The sequence below is a fragment of the Aspergillus bombycis genome (assembly GCF_001792695.1).
Source record: "Aspergillus bombycis strain NRRL26010 chromosome Unknown contig00105, whole genome shotgun sequence".
NCBI classification, from domain to species: Eukaryota; Fungi; Ascomycota; class Eurotiomycetes; order Eurotiales; family Aspergillaceae; genus Aspergillus; species Aspergillus bombycis.
Window position 1 is genome coordinate 110587 of NW_019170107.1, and position 19271 is coordinate 129857.

The window sequence follows — 19271 nt, forward strand, 5'->3', positions numbered from 1 at the left end:
ATTGCACCAGAACACTGTACGGCTTCCCCAACGCACGCTTAAGATGTTGCCAATAGATATTTCCAGGTCACAGCACCACCCTGTGAAGGCATCTTGTGCGGTCAAGTCTTCGCTCAGCAAAGGTGTAATGCATGGCGTTGACTGAGACTGGGAGGAACCAAATAGGGTGGAGACAGGATAGACTTACATCTCACAGTGCCGCCATTACGACGACTAGGTTCAAGAATGACCATTATCAATATCCTTGTTTCTATCCAGCCGCGGGGAGGCACAATATAATGCCATGTACCTTTCCAACCTTAGTAAGATCGCAAGTACGCACGCCAAGATTCAAGCAACCGTCATAGCATTGACATCAAACTGAGATCAATATCGATCGGCAACCTTTCCCCGTTATTTTCTCTGCCGAACGATAAACGGAATTGGCGGGACCGAGTGGACCAAGCTCTGGCAGGATAAGAGTCGCGGTTCGTGTTCCCGGTGCAGATCCGCCGAGCCGGCCACGGCATGTCGAGTTCTTGTGCGGAGGATCGACAATCTCGACCATATTTTCGATTCAACTAGATCCGCCAAAACAAGGTCGCAGTGACTATACTTGAGCCCTTTTCGAAGACTACTATTCGGAGCTAGAGTAATGGGATTATAGGCGGTGCATACACCCGGTCAATTTCATCGCAGATGACGAGGGGACTACGCCATCATGTATAATGTTCTAGACGTGCAGCAACTTGCTAGAGGAGTTACTATTAAAGAGGGCCATGATGAAGTTGAACTCGGAGAATCCAGGGGCCTGTAAAAGGTCTTGAACCGACACAATGGATCAGACTCTCTCCAACTTTGCAGACGAGACATCTTATCGCTCTTTATGCAGTGGAACAATGTCGATATTGAGGCAAAGAAGCTCGTACGGGCGGTGATAAACCGATATAAGGAAAAATACCAGAGGCATGTGGAGGGGTTCATTGGGGAGAAGGACGCCACACTACCAAGTTGCACACTTACTTGTGCGCGTTGGCGTACCAGATTGCCGGCAATACAGCCTGGAGTTTCCGTTGTCCCCAGTACCATCCCCAACCTTCCGACGAGGCCAGCCGCCTTCTAAATGACGAAATGCAGCCTGAAAAAGGAATTAATCTATCCTGTCTGTCTGTTGACCATGAGAGCGAGTCGGATACAACCGGATCCGAGAAGTCGACGATGTGGACCGCGGATGATCGTTCTTCGAAAGTGTCATCTGTATCATCTATTGATCTGATTAAAGAAAAGGCCGAATTACGGAAGCAGGAGCAACCAGGTACAGAAGTAAGGGCAGCGAAATCCATCATGGCATATGTTTCTGAAATGCGGTTCTGACAAGATCTCTGATGGAGGATATCATGGAGGTTGCGTCACTAAAATATCAGACTGGGTGCTCGAACTGGGTCGTACGATTGTTGATGACTCAACTGCGAGTTTAACGGGTTGTTAATTCTTTAAATATGTTACATATATTACTAACTGACGAAGAAATGGTATGATTAAGACTTATTATGTGATGTATCGCAGAATCAGTTATCCGAAATATATATTCAGAACGGGCAATGGAACACGTGCACATCTAACCCCAACTTTAAATCAACGACGAGAGAGTGTCCCTGGGTCCACCCTTCAGATATACTTTGAACGGTCCAACCTCTCTCCAACACCATTATCTTCGATGGCATACTCCAATTCAGACATCGAGATGCACGATGCGCTCCCTGAACAAAGTGGGCCTCGTATTCTCGACCAATCCCGCGCTCGCAACAACATCCACTAACCCTATCGAGGGTGAAATAACCAGGACAAAGCGATTTGGGTGCCAATCCATGCTGGATCAGGTAGAGTTGGTCTGGGCAGTGAAACGACCCTGCCAAGGGCCCACATCGCGGTCGTATTCTCAGCATGTTTCCTCTTCGAGCTGACCTGCGACACATCGTCAACCACTGCATACGCTGCGTCCGATCGTCTTTCCAAATAGAGTAACATAACATGGTCGGAGTTCCAAAAAGCAATGCATGCCAGACGTGCTTGCGGAGACGAGTTAAGGTTAGTCTCAGCTCTCATCGAATCCCCCTCCCTGATGGGGCAGTAAGGACGTGAACCCCCTGGAACCCCCGATAGAAGGGCAAGGATCTACTCTTGGCCATGCAGGAAGAAAAACACCTCCTCTAATATAAATACGAAACATATAGTGCGACCTAACCCAACCATCCTGCAATCAATGCACCAAGCGTAAACTCGACTGCCCCGGCTACGAAAAACGCTGGAAATTCATGCACCAAACCAAAGGCTCCATCCAAAAAGACCAACAACGAAACGCCCAAAGTCAACCCCAACCCCACAGAGAAGCAGCCCTGGTCCGAGCTTGCCAAAGCATCGATGAACGGGTGGAGCCGAACCTAGCGGCCGCAGCCCTAGACCTCCAACAGGTGGAGGTCTTTTGCACGTTCCTATTGACCAGCTTTCCTGCCCAATTTGCCTCCTGTGGTAAGCGCGTTGAGGTCAACTGGATCGACTATGCGAGGCGTCCGCTCCTCACTGCGCCCCAGGCGCTGGTCTGGGCGTACCGCGCACTGGCAACCGTTTTCATTGGCCGGAAGTATAAGGATCTGGACAAGGTTACGTGCAGTCGACATATGTACAGCCGGGCGTTGAACTATCTCGCCAGCGTTATCCGGCATCCGAAATTCGCCACTACAGAGGAGGCTCTTGCTTCTGGTATCCTGTTGACTATGTATGAGATGGTGGATGGCATTACGGGAGCGTCGTGGCTGACGCATACGCGCGGACTAGCCACGATGATCCAAATGCGTGGGCAAGAAGTCCATCGGTCTGGGTTTGGATTGACATTGTTCAAATCCTGTCGAGCCTTTATGGTCGCCGACGCGATGATCCGAGGGGAACACTGCTTCCTCGGCGAGCCACAGTGGCGGGCGTTTCTAAGCGAGTTAGCCGACATCGAAAGCCAGGCTGCCAACTGTAGTGAGCTTGCACTCATTGTCGATCGGGCATTCATCGAGATTGCCTCCTGTCCTGGGTGGCTCGTCGAGACACGAAGAGTGATCAAAACTGACGACCCCGAGGCCAAGGCACGGTTGGCGTGGGAAATCGGCTGCGGCCGATACCGACTGAATAAACTCCAAACAGAGCTGCAACGTGCGCTCGTCCATCAACGCCAGGCCTCCATTCTAGCTTGGCAGCAATTCGTCGGTCCCATTCCTTGGGACTTTGTCGACCCATTCGCCCAGTCCTCATTGTATGGTATGCGATTGGGCATTTCGTTGTTAACTCAATTGATCGTCTTGCTCAGAGCGGATCTCCGTCGGCGGTACTATCTTACAGAGCCGTGGGAGGATCCGGAGAAGCTCGGTCTGCAGTCGCCGAATCCGTGGAGTGGCTTGGAGGCGGATGCACCGGAGTGGCAGGTTCGATTTGATCCTGAGTATCTCCGGGATTCATATCAGATTCATCCTAGTGGGAATGAGGATTGGATGGATCGCATTGTGATGTCGATGGGGATGTTGGGGATTCGATCGTGATTTGTTGTTTTTCAGTAGGGTACATAAGGTATAACCCTTGGTTTCGTCTGATGGGTTCAAGTGGCACCCGTTGTACGAATCTTGTTGCCTTTCATATTCCCCGACAGCTTCAATTCATATTTAGGTTCACAGAGCTCTTTTCCTACTACCCATACGGCTAGTGAAGAGAATTGTAGTAGGTATAATAAAGTTACTTTCAATTAGTATTATAATACTGCCAATTGACTACCTAGTAGACCCCATACCACAGCAACATCTTGCACGGTTGACCTCAAACACACGTCCATCGACCAAACTCATAGGGCCGTAGAATCACTTCTTATCAATCTTGGCGGGCGTGGGAAAGACCACATTCTTATGCGTAAACGTAGGAAAGTCCTCGGCGCTAGGATCCTTCGGGCTGGCCGCCGAGATGACCTCAAAGTCCATGCCTGGGGGCCCAGTAAAAGCGGCACAACCCCAGTTCTCGCCGCATGCATCATCGTCCTGAGTTTCAGGAACCTTACCACAAGGAGCCTTGATCTTGCCGCCACCGTTAATCAGTTTACCATTTTGCAGCCCCTCCCATGCAACAATGGTGGGCTTGTGCTTCTTCTTGTCTTGCTCGTATTGCGTCTTTCTCAGCTTGTCATGCTTGTGCTCCAAACGATACTCGAGAGACACCATTACCTCGCCGCAGCCGGCCTGAGTGCGATGCTGGGTCACAGTACCTCCATTGGAGTTCGCCGCACCTTGACCGTTCTTGTGGCCCTGGCTCTGCGTGCTGACATCTTTCAGGGCTTGCATAACATCCTCGGCATTGTCCTTCAGAACACTGGTAAATTCCCCGTATTTGTCCTCAGCCTTGTCCTTGTCGGTCTTTTTGCCCTTGTCACTGTCCTTGCCTTTGTCGGTCTTTTTTCCCTTATCGGCATCCTTGCCCTTGTCGGTCTTTTTACCCTTATCGGCATCCTTGCCCTTGTCGGTCTTTTTACCCTTATCAGTGTCCTTGCCCTTGTCGGTCGTCTTTCCATCATCAGTCTCTTCTCTGGCCACATAAATATAACGACCACCGCCACCCTTCATACTAGACGCCAGATAAACCTCATTGCCGACCTTCATAGCGCTCATGACGGTAGGCAACGTAGCCTTGTTTACTTTCTTCTTGTTTGCCTCGAGGTGCATGTTGTACATTTCCATCCAGGCGGCTTTGGCCAGGCCGACGACATGGTCATTGGTGATCTTGCTGCCATCCTTGAAGCTGAGGATGGAGGAGTACTCAACGAAAGGGTTCTTCTTCCCTTTCGCGGGCTTGTTGAGGTCGTCGATTGTCTGGACCTTGAGACCGAGGGATACGGGCGAGGGAGCTGGCTTCGGGGCCCTGTCTTCTAAGGCTACCGGGGTGGCAGCGACGAGGGTGAGGAAGAGGTAGAAGAGGAAGTAGCAGATTTTGGGGAGCATTTTGGGATTAACCCCTAGGGGTTGGGATTAGGGCTTTGTGTAGTAATGATTGACTGAAGTTAAAGAGAGATATGAAATAAATAAAGGAATGAATGAATGAGGAATAAAAGAACGATTGCTGATATTCAAGTTGAACAAGGATGCGCTGCAGAGGTATTTATGCTATTTCTCAACATATTGCTATCTACACTGAGCTCTGCGTAGAAAACAGTTGCTTATACCGATGGGGTTAATGCGACGTTGATCGCAGAATCCATCTATGATTTTGGCACTCGAACAGACAATCTCTTTCCTAGTCCCTGCATATCTCTCATCCTGCGGAATTGTCTTCCTTCCGACTGTGGATATACAAGCTCCTATTCCACTTGGCGTGGACGCTACTGCCTGTATGCGGACACGCAAGCGAGGGGCGGCTATCTATGAGATTCAGGGTCCGGCAGCTTCGATACGGCTAGCATATCGGATAGAAGCCGGGTAGCTGCCGACATACCTGCAGATAGCGATCGCCGTTTCAAATATTGTGGATATGGCTTGGTCATGGCCCCAATCATAATCCCCGTGAAGAATCACCCAATTCCCATTCGTCCATCTGGAGGTCCTTGGGCTGCCATATCAGTATTACTACGGTGCAGGACTCGTAGCTCGAAACACGAACTCTGTAATACTGAGCAGAATATACAGTAGCTGCGACCAGCATATCCCCCATATGTTTCCCATTGTAGAAGTGACTCACCTATGAGATGGATTACGTTTCGTTTAGTTACGTGAGCCATAGACTAAGTAGGAAGCTAAGGGGGTGGATACCTGCATTCTAGGTAGTGTTTAGAGGGGTATGGCATAAACTTACGACCGACACAGTGACAGTGATTACAGAGGCTGTGCAGAAGCTAGTCGGTATAGGATGGGGCTCTTGCACGTGCGGAGAGATGCCGACCCGATTTTATCGGCAGCTTCCCGACGGATCGGCTCTTGCCGAGGGGTTTTAAAGGACTGAACCGCCATGACAGTTTGTCCTTGGCGTGGTTCTAGATGCTGTGATATGTACCCCTGGATGAGGTAATATCCAGCTAATGGCCCATGGAGACTTCATCTGGAGCTCAAAGATCACATGATTGTCAAATATTGTCCATTTAGACTTTCCCTGTGGATAGCTTCACTCGACCACTGATAGAGGCAATTCTTACTGCATGACAGCATTTACTCAATGTAAGCACACTCCTCATGCAACTCTTGCAACTCTTGCACATTACTAGACTCAAACGTATTGCGAATCCACTTCTTCGCCCCGACGTTAGTCGCCTCGTATTGTCGAAGCGAGCCCCCACATATCGCCTGCAGGATCAAAAGAAGGGTCTCACGCTTACCTTTTTCAGTCCTCTTTCTCGCAGGACCTTCAGCTCCTATTTCCGCAAAATGGCTACCGACAAGCCAACCTCCCCAAAAGCCAAGTAAGACCATTGCATGCCTCATATCCCACAGATTGCTAATCCAACTAGGCCCTTCACACAACTGCCCACAGACTGTCTGATATCTATCCTGGATCAACTGTCATCGAAAGATTCATTAGCAGTATCCACGACATGCAAAGATGTCCGGGCCTCGGCTACGCCTTTCGCCTACCGCGATGTCACCCTCGACTGGTCCAACCGGCCTCTGCGCCGACTACTGCAGCTATTGCGATTGATCTTCAATGACCCCGACATAGCATCGTATATCCACCACGTCAGTCTTGTGTCCTCTGAACCAGGAACCTGGGAAGAAACCCCGCCGGCCTTGGACTGGGAAACAGAGTGCCACAATTTCCGCGATGTCATCAACCAGTCCATAGACATTATCCAGCGCGCCGGATTCAGCGACCTCGATGACTGGCATGCGGTCCTGAAGAGCGGAAATACCTACTGCTACGCGGCCATTCTCCTCTCCCAGCTGCCCAACCTAAAGTCCCTACGTCTAGACTACTCCTTCGTCTGGCAGGACGGGTACCCAGGCACCATGCTCAAGCAGGCTCTCTTCTCCCCGAATGGAGTGTTATCCACCTTCCAGCATCTCGAGATAGTAGACTACGGCGGCAACGTCCCCATCGCCGAGCATGAGGACGAATCCCGGGATGGCTATCCCGCCTGCAATCCAGACCAATTCATGGCCTGGTTCTATCTCCCCTCGCTACGCCACTTATCAATCTGGCTGCGCGACATCAGCGAACTCCAGGACAACGTCCCAAAGCTCCATCTCAACAATCTAGAAACACTCATCCTCGCACGAACCACCATCTCCGAATCCGACGTATCTTTCCTCCTCTCCCAGACCCCCAACCTCCGAACCCTGCACCTAGGCCTAGCCTACGCCTGGGGCAGAGAACTAGTCCTCCAGAACGCCGACACGCTAGCAAACGCCCTGAAACCCCTCCACGAGACACTCCACCACCTCTCCCTGGGAGTAGAATACTACCCTTCGACCCTGGGCGACCGCTACTGGGACGGCGCAGACGACCACTTCCACGAGCCCCTCGGGGGTATGCTGTCCTGGTTCCCGAATCTGGTCTCCGCGGAGGTCCCCCTCTGCGTGATTATGGGTTGGTATATCCAGGATGCCACCGATCTGGGGCCTCGGCTGCCCAGATCCCTGCAGAGGTTGTGCTTGCGGGAAGATCTGCGCAGTTTTTATGATTTCGAGTGGGAGCAGGATGAGGTCGATGGGCTTATTCGGGGGTTTGTTTCCAGTTGGCGTGGGTTTAGTCCGCAGTTGGAGTGTATTACTTGGCGACTGTGGGACCAGAATTATATGGATGGGTGGGAGGAGTTTCAGGGGGAGTTGAGGGAGGCTTGTGCGGAGAAAGGCTTGGGGCTGGAGGTGGTTGTGGATGAGCTTGGGACGGGGTTGTGGAGTCGGGAGGAGTTTTCTTTGGCGAGGGGTGTGTCGTAAGGGGGATATGGTGGGTTTTATGGATTAAGATGGAGATTGGAGGGTGTTGTTGGTTGATGGTGAGGTTACCTGGTACATTAGGCTAGAATAATTAACTATTATACTATTTGGTTCAGTCGAGTTAATGCCCGAACTTGAATCACTGACTACTATGGGATTTTTTCGGGTTTTAACTAGCCGGTGAGGCAGAATGGTCTCTATTAAACGTTTAGCGCAACTGTTGCTTACATCTGCGGTTATGTCCTGCTAATAAAGGAATAGATACGGAATGTACAGAAGGGGAACATGGTCTCAGGTAGTCTCGACTTAGGGTAGTACACCATGGAGGTATAAAGATCCTAACTATACTGAGCCTGAATTCAAATATACGAGATAACTCGAGACCTCGCAGTGTGATGACCGATCTTGTCTAGGACGAACTCCGACATGAATGAATAGTACTATGCCAATCAGTAGTTTATGTATTCTTCTTGACTGTAACCTTGTCGCAGCGGGAATATATCTGAGAAGCCTGGGACCATGAACAAGTTTCTAGTTGTATGCATATCGACGGATATGTGCGCACCTGCTGATATTACTTGGAATAGAGTCATTCTAGAGGCAAATTCAACAGTATTTGACAGACTCACAACTATACCCAATCTATATCAGCTTTACACACCCACCACCACGTCCCCTCCACCTGATCATACAAACCGAGCAAACAAATGTTCCCCACATGCTCTCCACCATTGGCTACAATATGGTTGCCTGACAAGCCTCCCCACCGGGTCCTCCCCACCAATCACCGCGCAGGATGCCAGCCTAGTAGGGCTGACACGGTGGGGACGAAGGGGATAATTTTACAGACTGGAGCCGCGAGCAGCCGTTCACCAGACAAATTTAGAAGATGATTACACACGGGATAAAAAAGGGAATTCCCCCAAAGCAGGTGACCACGACGGAAACCCGGTCGTGGTCAAGTTTGAGATGGGGTCATATCTCTCCCTCCTCGAGACCTGACTAGCTTCCCGTCAAGATCATTCCACCAACGTGCTTTAGCCCGCGATCGTTGAAGTTTGATACCAGTGTTGCTGGCGTGTTTGCCTTATCTCCTCCCCACCGTTTGGCTGCCTTTTCTTGGCGGGATTAATTTCCCCCGTGGTAGTGCCTTTCTTAATTTCCCCATCTGTCTCACGGCGATACATTCCAAGAAATCAACAACCCATCACGGAGAAAAGAAATCGATGGCCACACCCACGCATGGCACCCTTTTATCCGCCGTAACCGCCCTCGCAAACACGTACCACTCCCGTGGTCGGACGGAAGAATCCCGCCGCCTGACCTCCGCGCTCGCCAAACTACGCGATGCACCGGACGATGACGCCATCGCGACCGCACACACCCTCGGCATTCTCGTCCTGACGTTCCTCGAACACGGACAATGGAATGCCGCCGCCGACATTGGGAAGCTTGTCGTAGATGCACGAGTCGCTCTGCTCGGCTCAGAGAATCCCTCCACGCTCACGGCGATGAGTAATCTCGCGGCTGCGTACTGGGGACAGGGGCGGTGGTCGGATGCCGCAGAACTGGGGCGACGGGTAACCGAGATTCGGAGACGGGTCCTGGGTGATGAGCACCCACAGACCTTGTCATCAATGTCGAATTTGGCATCGACATATGCCAAACAAGGTCGCTTTGCCGAGGCGGAGGCGATGGAGTCGCGGTTGTTGGAGGTTAAGGGTCGGACGCTGGGGGAGGGCGATCCCTCGACGTTGAGTACCCTCGGCAACTTGGCAACCACCTATACCAGTCTGGGGCGGTATGACGATGCGGAAAGATTGGAGCGACGGGTTGTAGAGCAGTGCGAGATGCTCTTGGGTGACTCGCATGCGTCCACGTTGACGTGGAAGTCGAATTTGGCGGTAACGTTCCGCGAACAGGGGAAGCTGGAGGAGGCGATACGGCTGGAGTCAGCGGTGCTAGAAACCCGCTTGGCTCATTTGGGGAGCAGGCATCCCCTAACTGTGACCTCCATGGCGAACCTTGCGACCTCATATCGGGATATGGACCGGTTGACAGAGGCCGAGCAGCTGGAGCTGAAGGTCACGAAGGTTAGTGAGGACGTGCTGGGGGAGGATCACCCGCAGACGCTGATGGCGGCGGGGAATCTGGCCGCCACGTATCGATGTCAGGGGCGGTTGGCGGATGCGGCGCAACTGGGGGCCAGGGTCATGACGTCGATGAAGACACATTTGGGGGAGGACCATCCGTTGACCTTGACGGCGATGGCGAATTTGGCGTTGACTTATCAGCAGCAGGGCCAGTCGCATCAGGCCGAACGGTTGACGTTCCAGGTGCTCCAGTTGATGCGCAAGTCTCTTGGCGAAGCGCATCCCCATACGCTGACCACGATGGCGAATCTAGGCGCCATCTACCAATCTCAAGGGAGATGGGACGACGCAGAGAAAGTCGCAGAACAGACCGTCCGCGGCAGAGAGATGGCCCTCGGGAAGGAACATCCGGATACGCTGGCCTCGATGGAGGATTTGATGCGGGTATACCGTGTCCTGGCCGCCGATCGGACGATGCAACGCGCCTCCATGCGATAGCATACATTGTGTGCGTCTGTCCTACTGGACTGGCCCGTGTGTCAGCATTTACGAGTTATGATCATTGCGTATTTGGAGTCGTTCAATTTGAATTTCTCGTAGAACGAGCATCTGAGGTAGTTTTGTTCATCTTGAATGGGTAGATCATACTGGTAAATCGACGTAATAAGGCCAGGGATCCAGCCCTTTATGTGACCAAATGTATTCCTCTGAGGCCAAGTCGAGGTAAGCTATGACCGCCAAATATAAAGTCCAGACTCCGTGCACAGCCACACTGCCAAGTCCTCAACCGGTCACAAAGACATTTCATTAAGCAATAATTAAACATTTAACTTACCCACTCCCTGTCATGGATCCTCCAATGACCAGTGGGATGTTTGCTAATGTTCGCCTGTGGGGACCTCGTGTCACGGACCAATATTTGTACCTTTCGGTCTGTGGAATATTATAACGAGAACATTTGATAGAGAATACGACCATTTCAATCCCATGAAATAGATTGATAGATGCCCATCTTGTCGGAGATTCAATTCACGGTGTTCGCTCTCATGCCGTCAGCGCAGACAGAGCAGGTTGTATAAGCATTGCTTGGGCCGGACGGTACATTATCAGTCGGATGACAGCTGTATTGCGGATCTGACAGAAGTGGATATAATATGATCATGCAGTGAGGCTGCATTTCTTCCTCAGCTCCCGTCAATGGTCGAGTCTAGCAAACCTTCATGCCGCCATCGATATATCCATTGCTGATGTAATGCATTGACACATGACGGTGGATAACCTCAGGCCTCATCTTGCTCTGGATTCGAAACCCACCCCTGCCACACCAACGAACAGCAACTAACACAGTAATCTTAAGAGAAGAAAACCAGAAGCAAACAGACGAAGTAGCAAGTTAGATAAAGAGAGAAAAAAAGTACAGAATCCAAGGATTTTTTCCAAGAGCAAAAAGCTCACTTCCCGGGTCTGTCTCCGTTGTGCCAGCCATCCAGAAAGCTACGAAAACCCCGAAGGATTTTACTGTCAAGCTTTTGGCTCGATCGCGAGGTCCGAGAATGAGTGGCAAGCCTCAGCTCCCACTGCACCATCAGGGCCCCGATGATGGAATCCTGTCGATGTTGAGTCATTAGTTACGCTGGGTTACCGAATCGGGAAGGTGTGCCTGGAAGTGAAGGCCTTATATCTTAGGTGTCGATCTCTTCGGTTATGGGGGATTCAAAGGGCACATCCCTGACTTCGCAATCCTGCTACTCTCAACAAGAATTGAACTCACACCCACAGTTGTCGTTCTAGCAATATATGACTTATTAGCATCTCTCCTCAAGGTACTTCGCCCGGCGACACGTCTTCCGACTGGCATTGTTCTTGTCTGTCTGTTCCCCGCGTTTGAAACCACAGTGTGTGCTCGATACAACCAGATCTATATCCCAAAATTTTCAAGGTCGTTCTGTAAAGGTTCGTCTGAGGGTGTACTATCCGATAAGGAATTCCCCTTTGTTGGAACGCGGCACTGACAAATCCAATAATGATCAGGGTTCCTAAAGGACAAGTCCTGCATGCCCTTACTCGTTTACTAGCTTAATACACCCTGCTAACAAAGTACCAAGAGTGAAGCCAGGAGGACCTCAGTGATAAATCTCGGAGTCGGGCCATCGCTCAACCCCGTTCCAAGCCGCGAAGGATCGCATATAGATTCCTTAGGACGGCCTTCGGGCTCCACACTGTCTACATGGCGGACAGGGTTTGGCTTAACAGCCGACGTTGGAGATCCGCCTGATGGTCTATGTAACCCTGGCCCGAGCCGGCTTCCACTTAAGGCAGGTAAATGTGGATCGCACAGCCGATATCCACCTCTTTCTCCTATTTACCTACGGTGTTCGTCGACGGAAGGCTTAGTTATGTTTACTAAATGCTATATCACAGGGATTCTCCCAGATCATAATTCAAATAAGACTATACGACGGACTTCGTGAAGAGTTACTAATGCCGCCGGTGTAGTTGCGCTTGGCGGAGCCCTAAAGGCACCGATCCTGTGCCAAGCCAATTCCAGCTCTAGCCAGAGCATTACACCAACCGCATAATGTAGGAGGACCTACAACGACGAGACCGGTGCTATTTGCTCAGCTTGGATATGGCATGATGTTGAAGCCAGTCAGGCCTCCATAACTCCGGCCCCTATATGCACATGTCTGCACTACGGACCTTACGTTTTGCGGCCCGAGGTGTACATGTAACATGTCTCCACCCTCAGTGCAGGGTTCATATTTCCATTGTCAACATCCCTGCTCAGGGGCCCAGTCTAAAGGACTGTCAGTCTACCATCTATCCGCGATAGGCGAGCACTGTGCGAAGGAATCACAGCCATGCTCCATGGGATTTCGATGTAGTATACACCAATTGACCCATTGCCGCTGCTCATGGGAGGCTTTATTTGTCCGTAGGCGCCGTTTGTCCAGACTAGACCCCTGCCATCGTGTGCTCTTGACAGGTAATGATTTCTCCGGCATGTTGGTTTGGGCTAATCCACAGCTGTAATACACTGTGGCATGCGGGTGCGTCTCAGCTGCTCTAATAAGTGTCAGCAGCCGCTCAACTTGGGCAAATGTGAACTCTCTAACCTCACGCAGCAATGGGGAGGTTCACAGATACCTGGAAGCCCGCTGTCAATGTCTTGACCTGGTTTCTGATGGTGACCGCCATCCTTGGCGTCTTTGCTCGGCTGGGGACTAAATATTGGATCTTTCGACGGTGGACTACAGATGATTATCTTAGTATTGTCTCGATGGTAAGAACGACATGTGTCCGAAGCGAGTGAGGGTTATGTTGCGACGGGTATTGATCTGCGTCTAGGTGATCTGCGCAGCACAGTCCCTCGCCGTGTCACTGGCCACTGCCAATGGATATGGTGACCAGTATGATACTTTATCGGAGGCAAACATCGAAAATATTATGAAGGTAGTCTTTCCCGTATTCCATCGCTGAGCAACTTGTAACAACTTATCAGTCGCAATATGCTGCCACAATCCTCTTCATCCTCAGCATGTGTTTCTCGCAGTTGGCCCTCGTCCACTTTACCCGGAGCGTCACACCAGCAGCTTCAGACCGCCGCGTTGCCTCCGGATTAGAGGTTTTGATTGCATTATGGGCAGTCACTGGTGTCATCAGTTCCGCTTTCAAGTGTAAACCACCCCGAACATGGGACTATCTATCCGGGCAATGTTTCGACATGGCGGCTTGGTGGGATTACATGGGAGTGACGAACATTCTCACTGATGCTGCGATTCTAGCTTATGCAATCCTGATTATTACCCGCATTCAAGCCCGGTGGAAGAAGAAGGTCACCTTGTCCATTGTATTCGGGCTGCGGATCTTGTAAGTAGCATTCATCTATACACTCCTTTGCCTCACCTCATTTCTAATCAGCGATCAAGTGTGATTATCGCAATCATGTGCCAACTGGTATACGCCAATAGAACCACTGATACGTCCGACCCAATCTCTGGCACCTGGCCTCTGGCGATATGCATGCAGCTCACCCAATGCTTGAGTGTGGTTACAGCCTGCTCCCCTCAGTTCAAACCTTTCTTGGACAGCCTCCGTTCGACAGGCCTACGCGTTGACGGGATGACACGCCACGACACCTCTCGTAGTGCGTACAATCATTCGTCTTCCCGGATCAAGTCGCAACAGCACAGTCAGGATCAACCTCCCCGTGAGGACCATGAACTGACTTCTATTGGTCGCAACAAGAGTTATCGCCAGACAACGGTAATCACGGCCAAACCGGACTCGGACGCAGCGAGCGATTCCAGCGAGGCCCACATAATCCGAGAAGTTCGCACATGGGCTGTAACCGCGTCGCCGCGTAGCTCACTAAGGGAATGTTCGTGTTAGCGCACGGAGCTACATTGTCAATCTTATAATTCTTAGTGTTAGAATGTGGTCGTACACCGGAGCATAATACACGCTCATCCTTTCGACTCTCCGATACGTCAAAAGTTTTAATGCGTTCGTACTTTTGTTAGACCTCACTATGGAGAAGTGGCCATACTATCAGCCCTATCCCTGTCAAGCTGGAGCGCTAAGGATGCGCCGTTGCAACCCCAATGCTCCACCGACCTCTCCGAGGCGTTCCAGATTTCGATCTCCACGACAAATCCACTTAGGCACATCGGAATACGTACAGAGAACATTTGACAAGCTCCACTTGGTCATGTTGGTTTATTTTAGCAGCAACATGCACCAACAGCCAACAAGCAGCTAGATCCTCTAGCTGCCTGATATCCCTGCAGGGTTGCACTTCCGCATTTCCTCGGCCTACAAGGATTCTATCTCCGACATGCGAAATGCAGATGCACTCAATAGTTTTACCTAACAGGGGGAATGAACTTTCTAAGCATGTGCCTGCACAAATCTAGTAGGGGGAACGCGGTAAACAGGATCTGATCCTTGTTGTTCAATGTTTGCCTCCTGCAGGGCGCTGAGCCATTTGTATATCCGAAGCTTCTTTTCTAAAATCTGTTTCAAGTCGCTGTTGCATCCTTCTTCCTTTGTTTACTCCTCGCGTTCTGCTCAGGCTTTGATCGTCGCATCGGCCGATCTCCGGAAATTCAGATTTCTGATCGGTCATTTCCTATAATTGTCATGGCTCAATATGAGCTGAAGGAAATGGGGGCTGCCGTTCTGCAGGAGGTTGAGGGACAGCCATCCCATCAGAACAAGGACGATGTCTATCTGGCCCGCATGGGGAAGCGCCCAGTCTTGCAAGTGAGCACTCCTTGTTTCGCCCTGAATGGAAAGACCACTGACGGTGTACAGAGAAACTTTGGTTTAATGTCCATGGTCGGTTTCAGCTGCACCATTCTTATCACCTGGGAAGCCGTAACTACGTAGGCCATGCACCTCTCACGTCTTGCATGTCATTTCTCAGGCTAAATGACAAATCTATAGTTTATTTCTTCAGTCTTTCCAGAAGTATGTGAGGTTCTCCCCACTCACTACAGATTTTAAGCCTTTTCTGACTCCATGCTAGTGGTGGTCCGGCTGGTTCAGTATACGGCTATATTTTCGTCTGGGTCGGTGTTACGGCGACCTTTGTCATTGTATCAGAGCTGGTATCGATGTACGCTATTCCCTTATCCAACGATCTAGCGAGACAGCCTTAATAAAAGCTCTACAGGGCACCGACGTCAGGCGGTCAGTACCATTGGTGCTCAATGATGGCACCGAAGTCTGCCATGAAAGTCAGCAGTTATATTACAGGTAAGTGCGCATTCCAAGCTGCGACTATATAACTGACGGGGCAGGTAGGCTGGCTCACGGTTATCGGATGGCAAGCCACATACGCTACGGGATTGTATCTGAATGGAAACTTCATCGAGGCGCTAATCATTCTCACCAACCCTGATTATACACCGGCACCGTGGCGGAAGACGCTTTACTCATGGGCTACAGCAGTCTTTGCAGCCAGTATAAATATTATTGGAGGCAAGCTGCTGCCTCGATTCGAGGGCACGATTCTGATCCTCCACATTCTGGGTTTCTTCGCCATCCTTATCCCATTAACATACATGGCGGAGCATAAGCCGGCTTCGGAAGTATTCACATACTTCATCAATGAGGGCCACTGGCCGACCCAAGGTCTTTCATTCTTCATCGGCATCATTGGCCCCGTGTTCGCATTTGCAGGCGGCGACGCAGCAGTGCACGTATGTTGACCCTCAACAAAAATAACATACCCATGGCTAACATACAGCACTGCAGATGGTTGAAGAAATGACCAACGCAACAGTCGCCGTGCCCTGGTCGCTAATGCTCACAGTCCTGATCAACGGAACCCTAGGATTCAGCATGCTAATCGCCCTCTACTTCTGCCTCGGTGACATCGAAACATCGCTAAAATCACCCACCGGAGTCCCCTTCCTCTCCATCTTCTACCAAGCCACGGAATCCACCGCCGGAACCGCTGCAGCGGGCTCCGTGATCCAGGCCATGTGCTGCTGCACAACAGTCGGCATGCTGGCATCGGCCTCGCGCCAATTCTGGTCTTTTTCGAGGGATAGGGGTATACCGGGGTGGCGCGTCTGGAGCAAGGTAAGTCCCCATATCCGTCTTCCTCATAACCCCATCGCCCCACCAGCCCACTAAAAAACAAAATATAAAAAAAAAAGGTAACACCGCGCACCGCAATCCCAACCTATACCGTCCTCCTGACCAGCACAATCGGCTGTCTGTTGAATCTGATCAACATCGGCTCCGACGTCGCCTTCAACAGCCTCGTCTCAATGTCCACGTCCGGCCTCTACCTCTCGTACATGATCGCTGCCAGTCTCCTCCTCTACCGCCGTTGCACGGGCGAAATCAGTGAGGCCAAGCGGAACTCCGAACAAACGATGGTCAATACCGCCGGCGCCAAGCTCGTCTGGGGCCCGTTCCATCTTCCCGGTGTATGGGGTATCGGTATTAACATCTTCTCATTGGTCTACATGTTCATCGTGACGTTCTTTAGCTTTTGGCCGCCGATTAATGACGTTAATTCCGAGTCGATGAACTATAGTGTGGTTGGCACTGGGGGGACGGTGCTGCTGAGTTTGGGGTATTATTTGGTGAGGGCGAGGCGGGTTTATGAGGGGCCTGTTATTGAGATTTAGCTTTTTGGCATGGGTATCTCTGTATATTTATTGTTGGGGGAGGTGTGGTTGTTTGAAACCCTTCGAAGGAGGAGTGCAAAAGTCAACTTATATAATTGTACTTAGGAAGCTAATTGGGGTCCAACCAGGGCTACCTAGTAGAGTAACATACTAACCAAAGGAGGTACTCGTTAGTGCCTCGATCTCCGATGACCAACGTCTTATTAGACCCCGCTATTGCCTCGAGGAGTAGTCAGCTTAGCGCATGCGCTACAGCGGCTAGACTGAGTTCAAAGAGCTAGTAGTATCTCAAGGTTCAATAATGCGATATTGTGAAAGATATCAGGGTGGAATAACCGAGTGTCCCGTCTTCTAAGATTGGCCCCGTCAGCAGTTTGATCTAAATTCCATGTCGGAAGATACGACCACACGGATTGTGACAAGGCAGCTACTATGGCGACAACCGGACTATAGCTGCAGGAATGAGTCAGACTCGAATGTCCCACCCCTGCAAAACACAAAGACAACATAAGCAGAGGAATCCCACCGTCTCCATCCGTCCACTCTTCACTTCACACTTCCACCATGCCCCAACCCGCCCCCCACCCTCTCATCCACATCAACGGCTTCCCCGGCACCGGCAAACTAACGACCGCCCAACAGATCCTACAACTCTTTGCCTCCCACTCAACAGACATAAAACTAATCCACAACCATCTCCTCGTCAACCCAGCCGACGCCGTCCTCCACCGCACCCAACCAGGCTACCAACCCCTCCGTCACGCACTCCGCACCGCGGTCTTCACCTCCCTAGTCTCCGAGCCCGCAACCTACCACACAACTTACCTATTCACCGACTTCCAGATAAGCAATGACCAAGGAATCAGTGTCTGCATGGAATACGCCCAGGCCGCCAGAGACCGAGGATGCCTTTTCATCCCCATTGTCCTGGTGTGCGACGAAGCTGTGAACCTGGAGCGGGTCATACGTTCGGACCGAGAGATACATGGGAAGCTGATGGATGTGGAGTTATTGAAATCGTTTCGCAACGGTGCACCGGTTTATAGGTTTAGTGATCGGAAGGAGTTCCTGGAGATTGATGTCACCGATTTGCAGCCGGAAGATGTGGCGCGAAGGATTTGGGGACATGTTTTGGGGGTGTGGGATGGGTTGCATGGCGAGAAGTGTAAGCGTTAGGGTTTTGTTTGGATTGTTTGTTTACTTACTTACTGGTGATCCGGTGGATTACTTGGTGTGTGTATCTATCCATGAGTGGGATGGGGTGACGGTGCTAGATATTTGCTTCGCTGGTTCAATGTAGTTTATCCACCATTGAGGTTGTCTTTGGCTACAGCGGTCGTGCAATATCGGTAGCCTTTGGGATTTTGTTAGAGTTGAGAGTATCCTGGCGTTGGTTTGGCAGCTGAGGTAGGGAGGATGCGTTGTATAACATTCTTTTATTGGATTAGCATGTATAGGAACGAGTTTCGATATCAACGAAAGCATGATAGAGGCTCTGTCTCAATCTCTAGACATAGGTAGGTAAGTATTGTAATTAACATAATCAAATATATAAAATATCTATTTCTCAAGCCCTTTTATATAGTAATCTTTTATTTAAGGAGATGGCGATACACTATATTACTAGGCGGTCAATGGATTTCGTGAGGAGACTAAAAGCTTCATTAGATCCGGTCATTACCCTATCCAATGCGAGTCCTAGGTAGTCAGCTTAGCACACACGCTACAGCGGCTAGAATGAGATCAGGGAACTAGTAATTCCAGTTTCAATGATGTATCGCTGGTGTATTCCCTTGTCCGGGAGGAACGCGAAAGCAAGTAGAGCTTCTGAACGTCGAATTTAACCCGTTGACAGAATCACACGGTGTTTGTCGATGAGAGTGTAACAAGTCAAGACAGCCTTGAGCTTGTCACGATGTCAGAGAAGGTCTTCTCTGTCCACCTGCTTGATATTAGATATAGTTGACGCTGCTCTTAGGATGGCTAGTGGAGAACTGATCTTACATTCGGTATTGGAGAAAAAGGCCTGGAATTGAAACGAGGAAGGCCACGCTCATGTTCAGCGACAGTATAACCCCTGTTCGCTTGGAGCGCGCGCACCCCAAGCG

The 19271-nt window shown here is 50.7% G+C and overlaps 7 protein-coding genes across 7 annotated transcripts; 6 read left to right on the forward strand and 1 right to left on the reverse strand.

Moving 5' to 3' along the window:
- Nucleotides 1–2294: 2294 nt before the first annotated feature.
- ABOM_009905 (C6 finger domain protein) lies at nt 2295–3560 on the forward strand (the record flags this gene model as incomplete). The annotated part of the gene is made up of 1 exon (XM_022537033.1): nt 2295–3560. The coding sequence occupies one exon, from the start codon at nt 2295–2297 to the stop codon at nt 3558–3560; it is 1266 nt and encodes a 421-aa protein (XP_022385415.1).
- Nucleotides 3561–3872: 312 nt separating this feature from the next.
- On the reverse strand, nt 3873–5000 carry ABOM_009906 (uncharacterized protein; the record flags this gene model as incomplete). The annotated part of the gene is made up of 1 exon (XM_022537034.1): nt 3873–5000. The coding sequence occupies one exon, from the start codon at nt 4998–5000 to the stop codon at nt 3873–3875; it is 1128 nt and encodes a 375-aa protein (XP_022385424.1).
- Nucleotides 5001–6221: 1221 nt separating this feature from the next.
- On the forward strand, nt 6222–7922 carry ABOM_009907 (F-box domain protein; the record flags this gene model as incomplete). Its single annotated transcript, XM_022537035.1, has 2 exons — nt 6222–6448; nt 6497–7922. 2 exons carry the CDS (start codon nt 6222–6224, stop codon nt 7920–7922), a joined length of 1653 nt encoding a protein of 550 aa, XP_022385423.1.
- A 1226-nt stretch (nt 7923–9148) lies between these two features.
- On the forward strand, nt 9149–10513 carry ABOM_009908 (kinesin light chain; the record flags this gene model as incomplete). The annotated part of the gene is made up of 1 exon (XM_022537036.1): nt 9149–10513. One exon carries the CDS (start codon nt 9149–9151, stop codon nt 10511–10513), a length of 1365 nt encoding a protein of 454 aa, XP_022385414.1.
- A 2629-nt stretch (nt 10514–13142) lies between these two features.
- Nucleotides 13143–14407, forward strand: ABOM_009909 (uncharacterized protein; the record flags this gene model as incomplete). The annotated part of the gene is made up of 4 exons (XM_022537037.1): nt 13143–13298; nt 13364–13468; nt 13518–13885; nt 13945–14407. 4 exons carry the CDS (start codon nt 13143–13145, stop codon nt 14405–14407), a joined length of 1092 nt encoding a protein of 363 aa, XP_022385413.1.
- Nucleotides 14408–15157: 750 nt separating this feature from the next.
- On the forward strand, nt 15158–17163 carry ABOM_009910 (choline transport protein; the record flags this gene model as incomplete). Its single annotated transcript, XM_022537038.1, has 8 exons — nt 15158–15280; nt 15332–15402; nt 15464–15487; nt 15546–15635; nt 15693–15775; nt 15824–16221; nt 16277–16606; nt 16684–17163. The coding sequence occupies 8 exons, from the start codon at nt 15158–15160 to the stop codon at nt 17161–17163; spliced, it is 1599 nt and encodes a 532-aa protein (XP_022385439.1).
- A 564-nt stretch (nt 17164–17727) lies between these two features.
- ABOM_009911 (uncharacterized protein) lies at nt 17728–18339 on the forward strand (the record flags this gene model as incomplete). The annotated part of the gene is made up of 1 exon (XM_022537039.1): nt 17728–18339. One exon carries the CDS (start codon nt 17728–17730, stop codon nt 18337–18339), a length of 612 nt encoding a protein of 203 aa, XP_022385407.1.
- Between the last annotated feature and the right edge of the window lie 932 nt (nt 18340–19271).